Genomic DNA, 21,883 nt, shown 5'->3' with positions numbered 1-21,883 from the left:
AGACGCTATACATTTAAAAGTGTACGATCATCAGGTTGATTGATCTCTAATAGAAGACCGCCAACCTGTTTGTCAAGTGATTGATAATAAAAATCAAGATTATAATATGACTGCATAAATCCAGTGTACATTCGAGAAACCAACATGAGTGAAAAGTAAATATTAAAGTGCATGTAAAGCAAATGAAGTAATTGCACTCAACTGCATAGACTGTCCTGCCTTTGGTAGTTAGATATCGCTGGTAGAGAAATGGTCCAGTTCTAGCTCTACTCAGTTCAGTATCAGGCATGTTGTTTTTCATGACTATAGTACACAAAATTGCTGTAACACTGTTATATGCGACACAAACGAGTGACAAGCAAAGCAGTTATTTTCGGTGTACTGAATCATTAGAATTAAAAAGATTGTTCAGTACTTCCTTCATGACCGGAGCACAGACTCCGTCTGACACAGTCGCTGAGCTAAAATGCGGCAAAACGGGTTGTGATTCGGCTCACGATCGCAGGGCTGTCGCTAAATACACCAGACTCCTCTGTTAAATATTGAGATTTTAGAAATGTCCTAGCACACTGTAAAAACGATAACTAGCGATTGTTGATCTCATTACAATTTATAAATTAAATTGACTCGAAAATATGGCTTTGCAATGAGCAATCTATAAACTCTTGTCTGGCCAGCAAATTTCACACATTGTTGACTTAACTACTATTTTTTAATCAGCTCAACAAGAATTTGTAAATCTTTGAGCAGATGTTTGAGTTAAGTTGGGCCAACTCGGTCGATGGCGCATGTGCGCGTGCGCATGCGCAGCAAGCCTGAACCAGTTTGAACCGGTTTTAACGGCTCTGTGCTGAAAGTGTGCGCCTGTCCGACTTTTTGTGGAGCAAAAACCGCGGGAGCTGACAAAACTTTCGCTCTAGCAGGTAAGCCAAGTGTGTTTTTACTTTCATCATGCTGAATTACTTTTTTTTTTTTACTGTATGTCATTGTTTGCTGTTGGTAACTTTTTCTGTTTGTGTCTTTTTTTATCTGCTGCAAAACTGGGTAAACCAGGCGGTAAACAACGATGGTGTTCGTTTATTATGTGAACGCGAGCCGAACGCGGTCTGCTCTTAACCTCTTCTTCGCGAGTCCTGTAAACATGGCGGACCATTGCGCCTTTTCCGGTCAGTAGAAGTGTCGTCACGGTGCGTCATTTAGATCAGAGTGTAAAGATTTTTTCATCCACGACTTTATTTGAGCTTCAGGTCCCTGACTGATTGATCATTGTTTATTGTGCCACCGGGTGAAACTAATATTGACAAAGTTATGATTTACGATCGTAAGTGTACTTTATTATTTTGAAATTTACCGGATGCTCTGTGCGTGCTCTAATTTACGTGATTTGATGCTTTGTCACCGGCATCCGGCAAAAATAGACCTGCTGCCTATTTACGCCTGACGCCGGAGCAGAGACAGACCGGAGACGAGCTTGCTAAACCCTCGGCGCTGCAGTGTTACTTGGTCGTAACATAGTGTCATATTTGACAGTTTGGCTACTGGCATGACACTGTCTTGTGTCCATAAAGTACTGTACAAATGTCACATACAAATTAAAGTTGTGTTTCATGCTCTGTCAGTAGAAATAAATAAATAATAATAATAACAAGAACATAAAATTCTGTACAGAGAAATTCTGACATTATGGTTTGATAATATTTTTCTGGTTTTCTTGTTAAGATATCTGAAGAATTTAATCGGATCACGAGCAAGGACCTCCTCTGGACTTTCAATGCATCCCTTGGCAAATTTGGGCCTGGACTGCTGAAAATCTACAGGTCTAAGAAAGAAGCTTTTGGTCAGGAGATGGAGGAGCTCCTTGATCAACATGATTACCAGGTCAGTGAAGTGCTCCTTTGCCTGGTAGTTTTAGTAGAGCATGAATATACTCTCTTATTAGGAATTACAAAATTACAGTACTATACTAATTGAAATACTCATGTTTTCCACTTTTATCGCTTGTATGGATGTCGTGGATGTCACAAGAAATGGCAGCCCTGAACTCTGCGTTGTTGGTCTACCTGAGTTTGTTACATATCCAGAAAAATAAAAGACAGTGTTATTTTGCTCTCTGCCATGTCACCTGTCGCTGATCAGCACCTCAGTGATTTCATACATTTGAGGGGAAATTTGAAGCATCTTCTACCACGTCTTTATATTCATTACATTTGAGTTTGTTTACAAATAGAAGATTTCAGCATTTTCAGCCTCTCCCATATCATGACATTGGCTAATGCATTTCCCTTTCTCACTCTTTAACATTACATATATCTCCGATTTGTTAATATTTTTCATACATTGTTTACACCAACTTGTTTACAATTTGTGTAAATTACCCTCCTTAAACTACTAAATCCATTCTTAGCTATGTTAAAATTGCTTTATCAGTTTTCATTGGCTGTCAGATTTCAGTTTATAGCTGCCCATTTTCTTCTGCCTTTTTAACATCTTCTTTTAGCCCTTATGAAGCCAGTCATCTCTCTGCTTACAAGTTATACTTTAACCTTTTTAGTACTCACATATTTTTTTTTAGAAAATGCTCTTTCTAGTTTGTCTTAGTTTTTCTAATCTCTTAATAATGTATCTGTTCTTCTTCCTCAGGACACCAACATTTTGGCACCAGTGGTGCAAGGTGTGTCTGTTGCCATCCTCACTGTGCTACATTCCAAACATGGGGAAAATAATCATAATTTACATGTTCAGTGAGCCTATTGGTTTCAAATACTCAGGAAGATTCACCCCAAATGTTATTAGACTATACAGTATGCATGTTGTTTTTTACACATGTTGTATGTATGATGGTTTTCCTGTGTTCACTGGTAAACTGAATAAAACATTTCAGATAACATTCAGTCTGTATTATTAATTATCCATCTATTGAGCCGTTTTAAAATAAAATTAAAGCAGCATAAATTTAGCTTGATTTATAAAGGTAAAATGTATGTTTATTCAACAAGAATATTTGTGTTTAAAGAAGGTAGAAATACATGACATTCATGGGAAAAAATTTTCATTAATTCAACATAAAATCAGTTTGGTGAAGGTAGAAGTACATTGTGTTCAAGCAAGAAGTTCTTTATTGGTCTCACAGTATTATCCTCATAAGGTGAACAAAAAGATCTGAGTTGGCAGAACTCTTGGCAAAACTTAAAAACCTTAGTTAAGTCAACAACAGCTGGCAAAAGTTGAGAAAACTCAAAAATCTCTTGCATCATGTTGCCTTGATATTTTACGTTTTCTCAACTTTTTCGTTTTATAACTGATCTACATTTCAGCATTGTTCGGTTTGATTCCTGTATCGGATGTCGTGCTAATGGCTCTTCCAGTGACCAAACTCTGACCACCAGTGGCCGACAGTCTGTCTACTTCACATTTTACTATCAGCTCAGCTCGCCAGGTACTAAAAAAAGTAACAAGTATTATCCCTAATGAAAAAAACAGAACAAAAAAAACAAACAAGTAGAGCCGAGAAAGAGGAAGAGAGAGGACATACCGTACATACCGTATGTTGTTAAACTGCGACCAAAATGTTAAAAATGTTGCTTCTCTTTATTTTTTATTTATTTAATATTCTGTACAAACACTGTAATCACACTGATCATATTTATCAGTGTGGTTCATAAGAAGGTCATTTTTATTCCTTTTCACGCACTTTAAGAAAGTATATATAATATAGAGTCAAAATTAAATTAGCTTCAGGTTCCTCAATCCACTTAGTCATGTGGATAATTTAATTCCGGAGCCTCATTAATGGGATGCTACAGACTGGGTGAGAGTCAGTGTGTTTCACAGCACTGGGAAAATGCTAACAGCTGTGCTCCTTCTCCTCCATACTGGAGCTGGAACTGTGACGGCTGCTGATGTTGTTGGAACTGTCTGGAGACATGGAGGACAAGGTGTTGTCCCTTACCAACTCCTTTATTTTACAGTTCCTGGAGTTCCCATAGGGCCCGGGGTCCACTGCGTCTGCAGGAATCTGGTCGAAGGTGATTGTGCCGTTGTTGAGGTCTAGTGTGGTCGGAGGGGACATGTCAGAGGATGAACTGTTAGTGTAGAGCTCTGATGGGCAGTCGTCCAGGATGGGCTCCTGTTTAATGGCTCGTGCCAATAACTCTGATGTGCAGACAGATGGGGATGACACCACTGTGAGACCATGGGCCCGGGCTTGGATTTCCAATTCCTGGAATAATAAATAATTAAAATTGCACCAAATGCTGGATCATTTGTAAATACTTGATCAGGACTAAAACAGTTTAATGTTTCGGATACGCTTATTTGTTTTCTTGAAGTGGATATCTGGGCCAAGATTTCATTGTACATTAGAATTGCCCTGCCTTTAGTTCAAACAACACAACAACACCAAGAGGGGGGGCTTGGGCTCTTGGGTGTTTGGTGGGACTAGGCTCCAGGAGGCACTCTGGGTTCATGGTGGACCCTGGGACTTCTGGACCCTACTTATGCTTGGGGGATTTGCCCTGGTTTGTCTGTCTAATTCTAGTTTTGACGTTTGAAGTTTGGACACGCATCTATCCTGAAATTGAAATTGAGGGACTGTATGTGAGTCCGCAAAAAACAAAGTTTTTTTTGTTCACATTTTGTCCTGTTATGCTGACATAAATCATTTGTCACAAAAACAAAGTGAATGAAAATGGCTTTAATTGACATGAATGACCCCTTCAAAACTAAATGTGTTTGGCTGGGTGTCACATTAGCCAGCCATTTGATATTGTCAAGTTAAGTTTGAATGTTCTGTCCGTGTGAGTGTTGGTTTTCCCTGGGTTCTCTGGTTTCCTCCCACAGTCCAAAAACATGCAGATTTGGGGATTAGGTAAATTAGACACTCTAAATTGACCATAGGTGTGAGAGTGGATAGTTTTTTGTCTCTATGTGGCCCTGTGACGGCATGGTGACCTGTCCATATGTCAGCCCTGTGACTCTCATATGGAGGACAAAGCGGACAAAGTTGGATGAACTGATGGACATTGCTTGAATCTTCCTGTAAGATACTGGTCTCTCGCTATCTTAGGATGACACACCTGTATACGAAGCATCAGATGGCGGTTTGCGTGCTCCAGCTTCCTTTGCCTGCACTCAAGCTCCTTCGCTCGCTGCTGCTCTCGCTGCAGCCTCCTGATATAGTCCACTGAGGCTTTGAGAATGGTGCCCTTATTCCAGCGCATGTCTCTGGGGTATGCAGAAGACAAAAGATCTACAGTCAGAGTCAGCTGACCAGCTGACCAGATGACCAGAACAGCACAGGATTCTTTACAGTTCCTCTGAGCAAACAAGCCATTAAGATGAGCATGTTTAAAACCCCCCACACACAGTGAATAGACAGACTTAGAAACTGTTGCATGGACACAATTAAAAAAAATGCTTACGGGTCATTTGACTTAGGGATCAAAGTTCCCAGTTCTTTGATGCGGTCGTTGATGTTGAATCTCCTTCTTCGTTCAACTACAGTCGGTCAAGTGAAATGGATAGCATCAGTGAGACAGAAATGATGTGATCTTAATGAGGTCACAATAAATCGGAATAAATCAATATTTTCCATATAGAACTTGTTTTAAATTTCATATTTCAAAATGAAAATACAATCAAACTGAGATAAGCAACACATAACTCCACAAAAAATGTCTCTCTGGTGTTAATGTTTTGACGTTTTATACTTAAGCCATCTCCCCCTTTGCTATACATATAGTGCTTGTTAATGAGTGAGAGACGGAGCAAGGATTTTGTGAACTTACTTAAATTGTGATTGTCCTTCTTTTGTCTCTCTTTAGCGAGAGCGCGAACTTCAGCCTCTGTGAAGCAAAGACAAATGGTACTGCATCCTGTAATTCTGTACTTTCGAACACTTAAAATGTGTTCTTTATGCCACATAGTGACAAACAAGAAATCATTATGGACTAAGGATTGCAGTGTCAAATAAAAAGTGTCAATTAGCTTTTTCTTATTGTGTGCAATTTAGTCATACAAAAATACTTTACATACAGTTTCTGCAGAATGGATTGAAAACAGCTTTTATACACAACACCATCTTTTTCTTTTTTTGCTTTGTTCATTTTGCTTTGCTTACCTACTGGAAAACCCTCTTGCCTTTGATAGTTTTCATAGTGACCACAGGATCCAGACTTGTCCAGTACTTGCTTCATGCCAGGAGCTAAAGTAATTATTTGGCAAATAATTGACTTGATCGTATCTTGTGCATTTCCAAACTGCACACAATATTGACAGTGGCCTAAAGTGTGAATGAACTTGTTTTTCTATTTAATTAATTATAATATAACACAATAACTGACAGTATAAATTAATAATGAATTAACAGGCCTTTTATAAAGTCAGCTTTGAGCTGACTCCTAGACAAAGCAGGGCTTAGGAACAGGAGGCAGTTATTCAGTGCATTAACATTAACAGTGCATTAACAAGAATCTATAGAGAATGAGAGAAATTATTGCCAACCCCAGTGTAGTGTGAACATGTTTTCTCAGTGGTTTACCTGTGTATTCCCTTTTAATGCTTGGTGGACAGGAGTTGCTGATGGCCAGGCCCAGGTGTGGAAGTCCTTGATTGCCGTACACATCAAGGTTTCCAGATACGGGGAGCTACAGAGAATCAAACAAAATCATTTAAATGAATGTATGTGTCTTACTTCAGTTTGTAATTATGTTTACAGTGTGTCTCCTTTAAAAGAGAAAAGTATACTTGAAAAATTACCGGGTTGTTAATTTGGAGTCCTGGGTCCATCAGTCCAAGCACATCTTCATTATAACTGGACTCTAAGCTAATGATATCATCAATGACATCATCCATCTGTGAAAGGAAATCACACTTAATAAACCGCATATTTTCTGGTCACAGTTTAACGGAGACTTATGGAGCGAAAAGATAAGTTAAAAGTATGCCTACTTCTTTTTCACAGTTGGAGCTGAGTGTGAGCAGAGCCATGGGACTGTTGGGGGCGCTGCTCCCGGGTCCAGGCGGCATGCCGTACTCGGACGGCTGGCTGGGACACTGACTGCCGGCTTTACCACCCAGGGTCGTGGACAGAAACTGCCTCACCTGCTGCCTCTGAGGCTGCTGGATGTGGTACTTGGAGGGATTATCCAGGTGAGACGGCACCTATGTAAGGAAGACCTAAACAACTGAATACAATGTAAGAATTTCAAACTTCTACTTCTACTTCCTCTGTCTACCCTAGACCATGATACAATACTGAATATATTTTTTGTTTATTTTGCTTCTAGAGGCTTGTTAAAAAAAGTCTAATGATACATTTTAATAGTTGACACACAAAGTAAACATTAATTAAACATACAGCCTTGAATATGTCACACCATTAGAATCAAATGGCTCAGATGTTTCAAATGTTTGTCAAATTCAAACTCAACTTTCTCACAAAACAAGCAAATAGGTCAAATTCCACTGCAGACTTGATGTGCATTACTGTGCTAAGTCGTGGAAAAGCATCTGAACAGTTCCTTGTTTGTAAAGTGTGTTCAAACAATTGAAAACACAGAGGGAAGTAAAGGATTGTTCAATGTACATGTTAGCATCGTCTCTCCTGATAATGGCCAATTTTATTCATGTACGGGCGCCCAAAACTTCACAAAAGACACTGTGACGAGACGGAAATGCTCCACACTGAAGAGTATCTCAGTCGTGTCACATGATCTAAAGTATCTGTAAGCTTCTCATGCAGCGCGGACAGTCAACTCTGCTCAGTGTTTGTAAATTACGATCTGGCAAACACAATGACACAGTATAAAGTGTAGATACATGACGTTCTAAACACTAGATGGAAAGGAAATGTGCAAAATGGTAAATGGAATGAAAAAAAAATTCAACCCATCTCACCTGGTAGTGGCTGTATTCAAGCATCTCCATCATGTTATTTGAGTCGTAATTGATAAAAAAAAAACAGTTTAACTACAGTGTATAATCCCTTTTATCTTGTCAGCTTACAGTACAAATGGCAAACTAGTTTGTGCAACTCCGAGAGCTGTCTCTAGTCCTGCGTAATTTATCCGTGGCTTAAGGCTCATTAGATATGCAAGTTAAGAAATGAAGGAAGACACCAAGACTCATCCTCCCACTGTTGTGTTGTTCCAGCTAAAGTATGAATTTATGTCTTTATAGTGTCCATTTGACGTCACTGCCTCCACTCCACAAAGGACTCTTTCTACTGGTCCACCATTAGTCCACGAATTGAAGCTTGCTTGAGGCCAACTAACGTTTAATCTTTAGTTCTGCTCATCTAGTATAAAACATCATTTGTTCTGAGTGCCATGTACACAAGTGAATCCACAGTTGTGCAAACATCTCACCATATTAAAAGCCAAATGTATGGTGTGTTAACAAGCCCAGCCATTTTTTTGGGAAGATCTAAAGGTAAATAATATGTAACTGTCAATTGTTATGCACTCACATTTTTAAAGGGAAATAAGGTGAGTGGCTTTGGCTGATAGCATTGTCTTAAAGGCTCAAAAAAAAACTTAGACAGTTTAGAAAGGGTTCTGTTCGACCCACGTCAGCTCCCTGTGTACTAGAAAGAAATGGATATCAATCATGATAAAAGTAGACCAACAGATATGAACCAAAGCCTTTCATGGGCTTCATTTTTATCAGTCAGTTAAGTAACATCCAAACAATTCACTTCAAGCGGCCTTAAAGAAAAATGTGAAGAGGCAAAAGAAAGTTGGATAGAAATGTAGACTTTTAGCTTTCCAGACAGACCCAAAGACACACTTGGTGTAATTAAAGTGAGTTGAGAAATCTTAGGGATGAAACCATACAAAGAAAACAAAACAAATGAATAAATCAAATAACTGAACCAGTTTTGTCTTTACCAAAGTGATTTACCAAAACATCAATTTAGAATGCAAAATAAAAACATTATCTGAAAACTGTATTTCCCCAAACCACAGTCCTTTAATTGTATTTTTCCCAGACAACACTGTCTATAATGTTACAGTATATTGCAAATGATTTGTTAATGTGGCCAAATTGTAGTTTTCTCTTAAATAAGAAATTATAAATCTATTAAAAGGATTGTACTTTACAGTAACCATCTTATTACTACTGGAATTCCCAGCTTGATGATGCTAATAATGTCGGAACAAGGAGATAATAATATTACAGTAATATTGTTATTTCCAAAGTATTATCCAGGTTATAGCTTGGCATAGGCTACCATAAGTGTAATACCTTAGCATGGACATGTTTGTATCAATAGTATCATCTGAAATGCGTCCTTCCTTATATCCCACACTAAAATATGACATCTGGAAACAGCACGTGAAGACAAAAGGGGAAACCAGACATCAGCATTGAGTCGGCATGTCTTCTTCTTCTCTATAATCCATAGTAGTGCACAACAATAATTCATTTAAAAAATGTCATTTGCCACAGTGCTGCCAAATATGGATGCACTCAACTGACCGTGCGAAGAATGTCCCGCTCTTATGAAAGTGAAGCATCAATTATTCATGGTGTTGCAACTTTTGTCGCTGTCCGTGTGGCTTTCCTAGGCAGAGAACACAGGAGCTGATGCACTGCACTGAAGGCTGATTTCATGTGCCTTAACTGATTGTTTTGAAGAGTGAGCCATTCCCAGAATTTAACATTTATCCAAGAAATTACTGCGCATATCAGGGCTGCTCATGTGCGATGAAGTGCATCATTTGTCCAGCTAATTAATGCAAGCTTGTCGTCGCATCTCGTGTAACGCTGCCAGGACTCGGAGTATCATGCCTTTAGCTGGCTTCATTGGGGGGGAAAAAGACCGGAGAGGTGAATACAAACAGAAGGGAAGTGCCTTTGGCTTGAAAGAACATTATATGACAAAACAGAGAAAGCATTCTCTGCAAACTCATACTAGAGTGTTTTCTTTGTCTCCTCTCATCAGTGTGGCCTTGTCCTTCAGCCAAACCTTTGGGTTGAGGAGGAACTAAACAAGGGGTGTGTTTCATTTATCTCCACAGTAAGCTGAGTTCTCACTTTATTCATGGACTCTTTGTGAGACACATTTATGACCCTCTCAAGGGGAGCACATGGGTGCATGTTTTAAACTTCTGCCCCGAGGACCAATAACAGTAGTCAGTCAAGCTCCTTGACCCAAGAAAAGAAACTGATCCATTCATCAAGAGGATGGGAGGACACATGAGGGGCGGAGTGAGATGAGAATAAAAATAAAACAGGGAGTGGCCGAACATCATCCAGACACCAGCATACAACAGTCCACACTAACCCTAACACCATTGCACTGTTGCATTCAAACTGACATTGAGGAGCTGTACATGACGTTTGGTGAATTTTGTTGTCATTATTCTGGCTCTGTTTGTTCTCCATAAACAGAAACTATGTAACTGAAAACAGGCTTTGTCAAGACAAACTACCAGACCTGACTGAGGGAGCGTTTGTGTGTATGCAGCGGCAGCACAGGGGCTTCACTTATTTCTCAGTTTGCAGTCGTCTGGCTTTACTAGCACAATGACCCTTCTGAGGAAGTGGTCGAAAAATGTCAAGGTAGTCACAAAAAAAAATTATTATTTTCCTGTCTGCCTGAACGAAACTTGAGATCAAATCACGCGAGTGCTGCATGGAAATATTGCTGGGCGATCTGAGATCTGAACAGCGGTGTACTGAGAAACACAGGCACAGACAATCTGTGTGAGAAATGACAACGCAGACCTTCCTCACTGTCCTGCTGCATGGACAGCAGAGGCAAGAACTGATACTGACGCTGATGTAACTTAGTGGTCTGTCGTTTTGCTTTATTTTGTCGTTATTCTGATAGTGACAAGAAAAGCTGAGAAGTTGCCCGTCAGACCACATGGCAACTTTTCCGATATCACAAACGGTTGCGTAACTACAGTAATGCAGAGTGCGCTTGTTAACTAAAAACATTACGCTGTGTCGGACGTCGCTTCCTGTGACTCTGACCAATCAGTGGCCGGCAGTCTGACCCATCGTCACATAGTACCTACTCAGCACGCTCTTGGAACCTCCGCTAAGCAGTGAACTAAAAATAGTACCTGGTACCAGGTACTATGCTAGTGGATGTTAGGCCGCAACAAGCAACTTCACCAATGAATGTTACATTTTAAACACTGTAGTGTCACACGTTTGCAAAGTCACGCTAACTGTTAATGTAAAACAAATCACTTTTACAGAATTTCACAGACTTCTACAAGTCTATTGTCTGCGCTGCATTTACCCGTTCAGAAGCTCTGGGATGATCATGGGTTACTCGGGCAATCGATTTTTCCTCCTTGAGCTGTCTCAACCTAACTAATTTAATGTTTTGTTCTTCCCATCCATTACCAAGCTCTCGTCCACTGGTCACACTTTACGACAGTCGTCGTTCTATAAACCCGACAAATTCTAATACGTCACACATGTCCAAACAAGTCACAGTGCAGTCGTAAAACAGTCGTAAAACAACAACATCCTTCCACTTCTGGAGAAAGTTTTAGATGAAACATTTTTTAACATCTACACAACAAGCCGTCAGTCAGAGAAGCTTGCTGGTTATATTTATATCTGCTGGTCGTGTTCTGTGCTGTAAGAATCCTGAAATTAAGGATATCTTACAATTATTCCTCAAAATGAACCATTCATTTGTTTTATTGGAGAAATACCAGTTCAAGTACAAGTATCTTATACATGTGCTGGTTTCCTCCATCGCCTCAAGGGATGTAGATTTTGCTCTCTTGCCTAATGCCCCATAAGTAACAATTCTCAGCGAAGATGGATACTGTAGAGACAGTCCGCTGCGTCAAGAGGAGGAGCTTTATAGGACAAAGAGATGTTTTCTTTGCACTTTACCCTGTGGCTACAGGGTAACATTAGCAAGAACTTAACATCTGTCCAGAGTGTGGGATTAGGAAGATACACTTGCTTTGGTGAAAAACAATAAAGCTTAATTTAGCAGCTACATAAACAGAGCCTTATTATAAATTCTTTATGAGCAGCAAGGAAACACAAAGTACTTTACTGATAAAGTCACAGAAAAGATAAATACACACATTTGACAGATAGGAAAAGGAAGTACTGGAAAATTCTTGCTGTAGAGCTTGAAAATGGTGCCGACGTGTCCTACACTTTGAAATGTTATCTCGAAGAATCAAATGCCTTTTCAAAAAAAACGAGAACAGAGCTCTAGGTATATTCTGAGTGTTATAAACAAAAGGCTCTCTTTGCTCAGCCTCAGCTCAGTCTGAGACCTCAGAGTCTTTTTGCGAAGTCGAAAGAGCACAAACATTTAGCTTTGTTCGGCTCAATGTGCCTGGAGATTGAGGAAAAGGTCAAGACAAACCACTAACATCTGCACGTGGACGTTTTTAAAAGTCAAAGTTTTTCAGGCCCTTCGAATAATTTCACCATCTGTTATCCCATTATTAACTCTGGGATAAACCGTTTCTTTTTTAAATTGTTTCTACTTTTATTCCATTTATTCAAACTTCTATCAACTCTACGGAAAAAAAAAATGATATTATGTTATATGCAGTACAGTAAAAATACAGTAACAATATTTTCAGTGCATGTCCATCAAGTGACATGAATGAATACATGTGTTCATGTCTGACAAGGAAATATAACAAGTGGAAGGAGAAAACCAATGAGTCATGGGCTTTAAAAGGTGTTAATTATCCATGGTTTGTCACAACAAGCAATTTTTCTAATGCTGACACAGAGGAGACTGAATAATAGAGGCTCTATTGATTTTTAACGATTCGATAAGTAACGTCATTTGGTTCACAGGGTTTTTGGGATGTGATGCTGTAAATTGGCCTGCTGCAAATATTACTGTCACTAATCCATTGTGATCGCCTCAAAGGTCATGAAACAGAAAACTGACATGGAGTGGTTTTATTTTATCCTAGACTTCTGTGTGTAACATGTAAGGTTTTAGAAAATCAGGCTTTAGAATTACAGTGGTGGCTGGACCAGTGCAGGACCAGTGTCTTTTTTTTAAGTGTCTCTCGCAGTAAAATAAAGCAGTTATAACCAGGATTGTTTAAACCCATGTTAAATTAAACCTGTGTTACCCAAACAAGAAATGTATGGACACACCAGACACAAATGTTTTGTTTTTCCCATCCAGTGCCAAGCTCTCGTCACACTTTATGACAGTTGTCGTTCCATAACAAACCTGACAAATTCTAATAAACAAACACGTCCAAACAAGTCACAGAGCAGAAAACTTCAGTCGTAAAACAACAACATCCTTCCACTTTTAGATGAAATATTTTTTAACATCTACACAACAAGCCAAATTTTAACCGTCAGTCAGAGAAGCTTGCTGGTTATATTTATATCTGCTGGTCGTGTTCTGTGCCGTAAGCATCCTGAAATTAATGATATCTTACAATTAGACCTCAAAGTGAACCATTCATTCGTTTTAATAGGAGAAATACCAGTTCAAGTACAAGAATCTTCAAAAAACATCAAGGATGGCTGCTTTAAAGTGATAACAAAATTAAGAACAATGGAACAGCTCTCATACTACTCCACCGGAGGAATAAGTGGGACACCAGAAACAAGTCATTTGACACATTTGGGTTTGGGGGCAGGATACTCGCTGCTTGGGGATTTTTTTTCCCTTGAACTATTAAGTTCACCGGGTCAGACAACAACTTTGTTTTAAGTATAGTAGTGCCTCTTTGTGACGTCTCTTTTGTGAACTTTGTCACTCGTTCTCACGCAATCTCTTATTTTGTGAATGAATCAATGGGCATGTTTTCCTATTCATTTCCATTGATATTTCACTTTGAGTGCAGTTGTTTTTTTTTCATCTCTATCTCTCTATATCTCTCTTTTCCTGACGCGTCCCTGATGTATGATGTTGGTGTTGTTCCCGGCTCGCTCTGTGCTGGGAAAACTTGTTCATACTCACTCTCACACAAGGAGAAACAGAGCTCAGCCACTTTACAAGAGGCTTACTTAGCCTTACTTAACTAACATCTACACCTACTTAACTCTACAATTATGTTAAGAATATTCTTTTTGGAAAAGGCATTTTCATACAAATAAAAATCCATATACAGAATTGATTTTTTCATAGTCCTTTTCCAGTTTTTCTTTTTTATGCGTCCAGTTTGTGTGGTAAAGGACACTCTACTGGTCACTTCATCATCCTTAAAACATGTACACACAAACACAACTATACTCTCTCTTTTACCCACATGTGAGCACACCTTTCATGCAGTTTCCTTCCACATCTGTTGGACAAACATTCTGAAAGCATCAACTACATTTACATTTAAGCATTTAGCAGACATTTTCATCCAAAGCGACTTACAAGAGAGGAATACGCTACATAGAGGTAGTCTTGGAAAGAACTCCACTAGATAGGTACAGTGGACTGATAGAGGGTGAGAGTGCCGAGGTGGATCCGGAGATGCTCTTGGAAGAGTTGGGTTTTCAAGAGCTTCTTGAAGATTGACAAACGTGCAATCACAATGAGGGAGCTATAATTTGTTGTTATTCCCATTAAGCAGAAGAAGGCAGCACAAGACTTTTCCTTATAGTAAGATGTTGAAGCAGATTGCTGGTTTCTTTCCCTGCCAGATGAAACAGGAAATCCATTTATCCCATTTCCTGAATTGATTATTCATTTATACTGGCAGAGACTGAGATACGTATAATAATGGGGAGGATGTTGATTTTGAACATTTGAACTTACTGGTTGAGGCAGAAGTGAATCAGCAACGCCTGAGCGGTACATGCATGATAGAGCAGTTTACAAAAAGTGTTAGTCTTAAGCAGGGGTAGTACGATCTTGTGTCATTGCTGGCAGCCGTGTTTACTGTGAGAAGACTACATCTCAGTACCTTATAAAACCTTCAAAAAAAGCCTGTCCTATCTCTTTAAGGGCACGTGTTTCATATGATCTTTATTGTCGTTTCCTTCACATTTTTAGTGGAAATGCGGGACACGTAGTAACGCTTAACTTAACGGAAAAACAGTGCTGGACACAATATAAACATTATTCATTGTTAGTCTGCAGTGTTAGAAAAAAGGGGGGGGAAAAGTACAGGGTGTTCCGACCTCCAATCAGCAGGACTAAACATCCCCACAGGGGGAGCAAATGAGAAATGGATTTGTCTATGTCAGATGAGTCCTGACTCTGTTCCTCTCTCTGATAGAGTCAGTTTATTTTTATGTATTCTCTTCTTTGGGACACCCTCTTGTGTTCAGATGTATGGTTAAATTGAATTGTGGATCATCATATAGCATGTGCATTTGTTGCAAACTTGGTCAAATTTACATTTGGCCTAAAATGGCATTTAGGTTGTAGCCTACAGCAAACTGACTCCGACAATTTTTACTTTCCTCTCAGTTTCCCTCCCCCCCAGAGCAAGTAAGTTTTGGAGAGCTGCCAGAGAGAGAGAGGGAGGGCTCACAATCTCAGACTTAAATATTTAGACTGTCTCAAGGTGTTTGGATTCTGTTTTTTAACTTAAATGAGCTCACGTTTGATTAAAATTATGAGCTGCTAATGAACTGAGCTTTGCCTTTGTTTGCCTTGATCTCTGATCATGTGATTCTGACAGAGGTCAAGGGTTACTTGGCTAATCACTCGTTCCCTTCTCCTTTTTAGAAAACATCATCTGAACCATACACAGTTCTGGGTGGTCTCTAATAGGTTCCTCCATGTAGGTTCCCTGGTTCATTATTAGTGTAAGCATGCTTTAACGTACAGAGAGAAAAATTGCATTATTTTCACATTCCCCATAACTTTCTCATGGCATTTTTAACAATAAGGTTTAAAGACGAAACAATACAAGTTCTGTTTTTGCAAAAAAAATTAAAAATAAATGAGACAGCAGAAAGCCACGTGCCAAGCCACACTGTAGCGGAATACAGTTGTCGTGTCAGATCGTGCTAAAGGATTATGCTACTCTGCTATAATTTCACAGCTGCGTCAAAGGCAAAAATACATTTCTCACAAGTCAACAAGTGATGTCATTCATGACCTTCAAAGTTTGTCTGCATCATCAAACGTTACAGTCATCTTGCAGAACGTATTCGAGTTAATGATATCAGATGCATTTCTGTGATATCTAGGCAGACATTTAGATAGGGACAGGGAATCAACACCGCAGAATTTACTTTTACTGCCATTTGAAATTCCTCATCCCCCAACACCTGTTTCTTAAAGAGCCTCAAGACACAATATAATTATCCACTCAGTGACAAATTATTTCTCATCTTTGCATTTCCTTAGATATATTTGGTCACACTGCGAATCAAATGAATGAAAATATGTCAGTGTAGTGGAGCAAATAGGATTAAATGAGCTGAATGCCCAATGTCTGGCAACAGGAATTCTGTCCAGAGATAATCCCCTCTATGGATTTAACCCAGAAAACTAACACTAAGAAAAGTGTCTTTCTCTTAGGAGCTGACACAGTTGTAACAATTGCCAAAGTCCATAATGTTACACAGAAATTGTTATAAATTTACATAGATTTCCACTTTCCAGTACATAGAATCAAAGACACTGGAACACTGGTCCACCTGTTGTGATGTGAAAAGCATCAGACTCTTGGTAGACTTACCTTGAGAACTTCCATGGGCGACTGGCTCTCAGTAGGCCAGATGAAGGAAGGTGTTACATGGATGGTGTAGGAGTGTTGGGTGCTGGGTTGTATAAAGTCCCTGGTTCTCCCTTCTCGGTCTTCCTTGCGCTCTCGACCCTGCCGATGGGCAAACACCAGCGGCTCTCTGAGCTGGACTTGTGACGTCACGACCAGCAGAGGGGGGTAACTCTTGGAGTGCTTGTTTTGGAGGCCGGGCAGACCCACAGGATCACTGAAGACCCCAGCCCACCAAAGAGGGCAAAGAGAAGGAAGAGGAGGCTAAATAACACGCACAGTGGCATTTCTCACCATCCAGACTTGGAATACAATATGATGATTGAGACAGAGAGAAGCCAGGGATTCTTTTACTGAGAATATGTTATTGTTCTTTGAATGAGGGTACATATATGTGTGAGGGAGATTATGCAATGTAAAAGAGGGGTGCTTCAAGATGTAGTGCATAACTTATGCTGCAAATTTCGGCCGATTTTCAAACAATTTGGTCGTGACTGACACATTTCCGATTATGAACATCAGGAACAATGAACCAAAGAACAGAGATTTGGCATCTGGGACGCTCCGTGACACCTCCACGAGAAGCCCAGCCTGTTATATTTTTTTTAATACCTAGGTCGTACTTGTAGTGTTGCCAGCCCCCTGAACAAGACAATGAAATAATCTGTGCCACCATGATTGATAATCTGACATGGTGACCATCATGAAAGACAAATATATCGTGTAGTTTGATCCTGGCATAACTTTTAAATCAAAATGTCTGTCACATTCAAGCCATTGCAAGAGGAGTTCACACAGTGCTGATTAAGCTCATCAGCTTCACACAGTTCACAACAACTACATAGTGCTAGTAAAGCAAGATGGATGCAAATATCAGGAGCATGACTGAAAAGGCTAATGGCATGTTTCCACAGGCTCTACTCGCCTCACCTTGCCTTCGCACGGTTAAGTCGCGTTTCCACTAGCATGCCACTGCATGCAGAGTTTCTGCAGGTCGGGAGCGGCTGTCTGTCCGATTTGATTTCAACTTTTCAAAGCTGCAGCACATTGGAGTGGACAGTGTCTGCACATCCCAAACCAAAATGGCTCTGGCCATGCACTCGCTGTCGGGATGAGACATTCCTCTGGAAAATGAATCTTTTGATAAAGAAACCACTTGAAATCCTCTCATCTTGTGCAGCTGTGTGATAATCGCACTAATTAGGCCGGCATGTCAAATCCAGCCTCAGACCACAGTAATATCACCAGCTGCAGTGCTTCAGGTCCAGAGAAACTCGAAGATCATTTGGGGTTTGTTTTAATTATAAGAATACTAGGACTGTTCACATAAATCTGCCCTTTGTTACTTAACATTTAAAATATTGTCATGGCGGCTCATCTGACTGGTGACAATTAACCAATGAAAATCCAAGGCAAAGTACGCAAAAGTTTTGTACTTTTCTTTTTCTAAAGAGATAACATTTCCGTGATGTTTCTTTTAGATACAAAAAGGAACTAAAGAAAGCATTCAGAGAACTCAAACTTCCTCCAATGCTGCTTAGTTTCACCACCAAATTCTAATAGTTTCTTCTGTAAGCCATAAACTAAATCCCCATGAAATCATCAAAATCTGTCCTTAACTTTTTGGGTTATAGCACCAACAAAAACTTTAACCTTCTTGGTCATGGAAATAAGCACAATATAATTTTGTGTTCCATTTATTTATTAACTATTGCATTTGGTCAATATTAGCCTGATTTCCTCTCATAATTTGTGCTGTGTAAAAATAACTGCTAGCACCACCTACAGGAAAAAGAGGAGAGAAAAAGCACTTTCGTTTTGCATTTTTCATTTTTGTTACAGATTAAAAATACAATTGATTTGCAATAGTTGTGCAAAATGCATTTAAAAATATATAATATGAGCTATTGCATCACACTTAGTAGTGTTTTTTTTTTTTTTTTGGTTTTTCTTTAATAACCCACAAACACTGGTTGAAGAACTTTTTTAACAATAATCCGTGACATTTTCATGTTTATTCTTCTACATTTAATCTTGAACAATTTTTTATTGCACTGCTACTGATCTGTAACGCCAACAGCAGCTTGTAGTCAAGAAACAGTTGTCACAGAACTAGGAATGTATGAATGAGCTGTGGAGTCGACGACACTTAACTTTATTTCAGAATAAATAAAAACTCTTATTGCTATTGTGGCCTGTCACATTAAATATTTGCAATTTTTAAAGAATTTTTTACAAAACCCTGCTTTGTTTTATGTATATGTTTGCCACTTTTTTTCTCCATTACTGCCACCAGCTGTGGAATTGAACGAGAGGAGAAGGAAAACAGCAACAGTACTGTATATAAGCCGCGTATTAACGTTGTAGATGGAACAAGATTAATGTTTGAGGTGTTGTGAGATGATTAATGGAAAAGGGATTGATGATCCCAGGTACTTGATTTAAAGTACAACAAAAGACAAGAGCAACAACAAATAAGAAAATACGAAAATAAAGACTGGAAGTGCAAGAAAAATATGAATATCAATAAAAACAAATATCTGTGTAATGTGGAAATTGTGCAATATGTCAAAACTTATTTCATTGATTCATCTTTCATCTTTGATGACTCATGGACAAGAAGTATCATATAGTATTATATGTGGTCGTGTACTGTATATACTCTGATTAGGTTGTTCCCTAAATCAGCATTAGAAAATATCAGAGGTGGAAAGTGTACTGAAATATTCTACTCAAGTAAAAGTGCAACTATTTTGATCATATTTACTTAAGTACAAGTAAAAGTAAATTAGAAAAGTTGCTTGTTTAAAATTTACTCAGAGTAAAAGTTACTTTTTTAACAACTTTAGGGGTGTCGTGCAAAAAAAGGGAACACAAATCTCACATGAATTGTTTTTAATTAAAGGCAAACCTTTACAAATTACTTAACTGATTAAGTGCTGACAAAAGACAATATGTAAACATATAATGTATCGGTCGAAGGGTCTCTTAATGCCAATTCACCTGTCCTCATCATTCACCGCCAAAGTCTCCGGTGTGTGAATTTCTCCTTTTTTTAAAAAAATTTTTATATTCAGGCCAACATTTGTGTACTCAGTAACAGATGTGATTTAAAATGTAGTGAAGTACAGTACTTCCAAAAAAAAAAAAGCACACATAAGTAAAATTACAAATTTGAAAAAAAAACCTACTCAATTAAAGTAATGCGAGTAAATGTAATTCATTACTTTCCACCTCTGGAAAATATGTATTTCATTGTCAATTTTAAAATATACAACATATCATCCAAATAAGCTGAACTGATGCTGAATTTACACATGACACATGTGGACCACATTTCCTGACCAAACAGCAGTGACACCATAATAGTAATTTTGTCGATGCCTTTTGGAATAGGACTGACTAAATTCTTTGTTTCTGTTTGTAAAATAATCAGATGTGGAGCCTGTGAAATCCACAGAGAGCCATTTTCCACAGCTTGCATTTGAAAATGAAGAGGATTAATGTGTACGCACAGCTCAGACACACGGCTGATGTGTTGCCAATCGTTAGGATGTGGAAATATTCAACTAATGCATGAAGCACTCACCATTCAAGCATGAAAAACAGGCACATGAGAAAGCAGGAAACAACATATTTGACCTTTTATAGTGACCTAAATAAGTATAAACACCTAAAATATAACATTTTTTCGAGGATAAAATAGTTCTCACCTCTTTATTTTCATGCTTGTCAGTGGTTCAAGGATTCATGAACTATTGCCGCACTTTGAGGAATTAGGTCCTTTTAAAAGTGCTCTATGATGTCAGAACTTCCTGGTGTGACACAAGTGTGTCTCACAGTGACAAATTCCAGATGTCATGACATTTGTGGCTAAATTGGATATAATGTTTTAAGGAAGGAGGGTGGACAGTTATTTAAAGCATGGTCTCCATTGCAGCTGGTGAGTGTAATGGATGTGTCTTTTTCAAAGTTATACAATATCCACTACTAAAGGAAAAGTGTTAGCAAGCAAAATAGTCAGAGCCCAATTTGCCCACAAGTGATTTAAAACACAACTCATAATTTCTTTATTGGGCTGCACAATCTACATCCCCCAGATAATTCCATTCACATTTGTCCTTTTGAGTTCACGTACAGACAAACAAAGATGGGTAAAAAAAAAACATCAAAACAACAGAAGTGAACTAAAGCACAATCGAATACAGTGTAATGAATGGATGGTGCTTTTGTGTCTGCCATGTGTATACACACAGCTTTTTGTCACAGTGGTTTTGAAGCCTAGAACAAACTGTGACATTTATCCCAGGGGGTCAATATCCTTGTTCACCTCATTTTCAAAGGACGGCTTTGTCCCGTCTCACGTCGAGAGCTGGTCCTTGTTCGTATGAATGTTAAATTTTAAAAAAAGTCTTCATGGGGAGTTTGTTTTCTCCCCAAGATCTTTGTATCTTCTATTTTAAAGGGCCTTCTGATATATATATATATATATATATATATATATATATATATATATATATATATATACAGTATATATATCTATATTTGTATTTGTATGTTTTCTGTATATATTTTCTGTATTTTCCTTACAAAGCAAAGATAAATCCGTTGCAAGGGCGAGTGTGGATGTAGACAGATTAATATGAAATATAACTTTTAATATAATGTGATGCAGCATTGGATTCGGTTTTTTTCTGCTGAAGGTTTTTTTTTTTCTGCCACTAAAACAGGAAGCAGGAGTTGTGATTCAGCCATTTCCATGCTGAAACCTTGCTCTAAAATTGTCGGTTTTCTTTTCTAGTCCATTTCATCATCTTCCTCCAGTTGCGTGAGATGAAACTTTGACCTATTTTTGACAGTGGGTCAGCATGGTCTATAGTTTTCTGAGGCTGTGAAACCTCCTGAATGAGATTTTCATTCTTATAGTTCTGATTAGTAAATGTTACGAGACAGTCTTCCTGATTTTTAATTACCAGCAAAAATCACCACCAAAGAGCAATAACGCCCGCCACAGACTGTGTGGAGTGAGGAAATGTGGCATGTCAGATATGTTTTAGTACTTGTAGGATTCAGTGGAGGACACTCCCCCCGTGTCTCTCCTCTGCAAGACAGGCTGAGGCAGAAAAACTTAATTTTCTGGTTGACGTGCGAGGATGTGACTTGTTACGTCTACACACAAAAGGGCAATTCACAGCAACATCTTGTGTTCTTTCCCCATGGATAATGAGTTCTTTACAGGA

The 21,883-nt window shown here is 38.7% G+C and overlaps 2 protein-coding genes and 1 long non-coding RNA gene across 7 annotated transcripts in view; 2 read left to right on the top strand and 1 right to left on the bottom strand.

The window, feature by feature from the left end:
* The first annotated feature begins 802 nt into the window (after positions 1 to 802).
* LOC131461103 (uncharacterized) lies at positions 803 to 2,703 on the top strand. Its single transcript, XR_009240443.1, has 3 exons — positions 803 to 923; positions 1,720 to 1,878; positions 2,641 to 2,703. It is a non-coding gene; the product is annotated as an uncharacterized LOC131461103 (long non-coding RNA).
* Positions 2,704 to 3,093: 390 nt separating this feature from the next.
* Positions 3,094 to 16,772, bottom strand: mitfa (melanocyte inducing transcription factor a). 4 transcript variants are annotated; one of them, XM_058631045.1, is made up of 9 exons: positions 16,608 to 16,771; positions 6,949 to 7,161; positions 6,757 to 6,852; positions 6,539 to 6,644; positions 6,119 to 6,202; positions 5,787 to 5,843; positions 5,421 to 5,496; positions 5,076 to 5,223; positions 3,094 to 4,219 (listed from the first exon to the last, which is right to left on the bottom strand). In XM_058631045.1, the coding sequence occupies exons 1-9, from the start codon at positions 16,620 to 16,622 to the stop codon at positions 3,845 to 3,847; spliced, it is 1,170 nt and encodes a 389-aa protein (XP_058487028.1). In that variant the 5' UTR covers positions 16,623 to 16,771; the 3' UTR covers positions 3,094 to 3,844. The 4 variants fall into 4 exon arrangements, with proteins under 4 accessions (XP_058487028.1, XP_058487026.1, XP_058487029.1 ...); XM_058631043.1 differs by lacking the exon at positions 16,608 to 16,771 and adding an exon at positions 7,897 to 8,120; XM_058631046.1 differs by lacking the exon at positions 6,119 to 6,202 and having other exon boundaries at positions 16,608 to 16,772.
* Positions 7,008 to 21,883, top strand: part of frmd4ba (FERM domain containing 4Ba) — a 77,041-nt gene continuing 62,165 nt past the window's right edge. Inside the window, exon 1 of one of the 2 annotated variants that reach the window (XM_058631041.1) lies at positions 7,008 to 7,149. The gene's annotated coding sequence lies outside the window, so the exon portion shown is untranslated. Of the gene's footprint in view, positions 7,196 to 21,883 lie in introns of both variants that reach the window. The other variant, XM_058631040.1, reaches the window with a different exon arrangement.

The sequence above is a fragment of the Solea solea genome, chromosome 6 (genome assembly GCF_958295425.1).
Source record: "Solea solea chromosome 6, fSolSol10.1, whole genome shotgun sequence".
NCBI classification, from domain to species: Eukaryota; Metazoa; Chordata; class Actinopteri; order Pleuronectiformes; family Soleidae; genus Solea; species Solea solea.
This window is presented reverse-complemented; position numbering and strand designations above follow the sequence as displayed.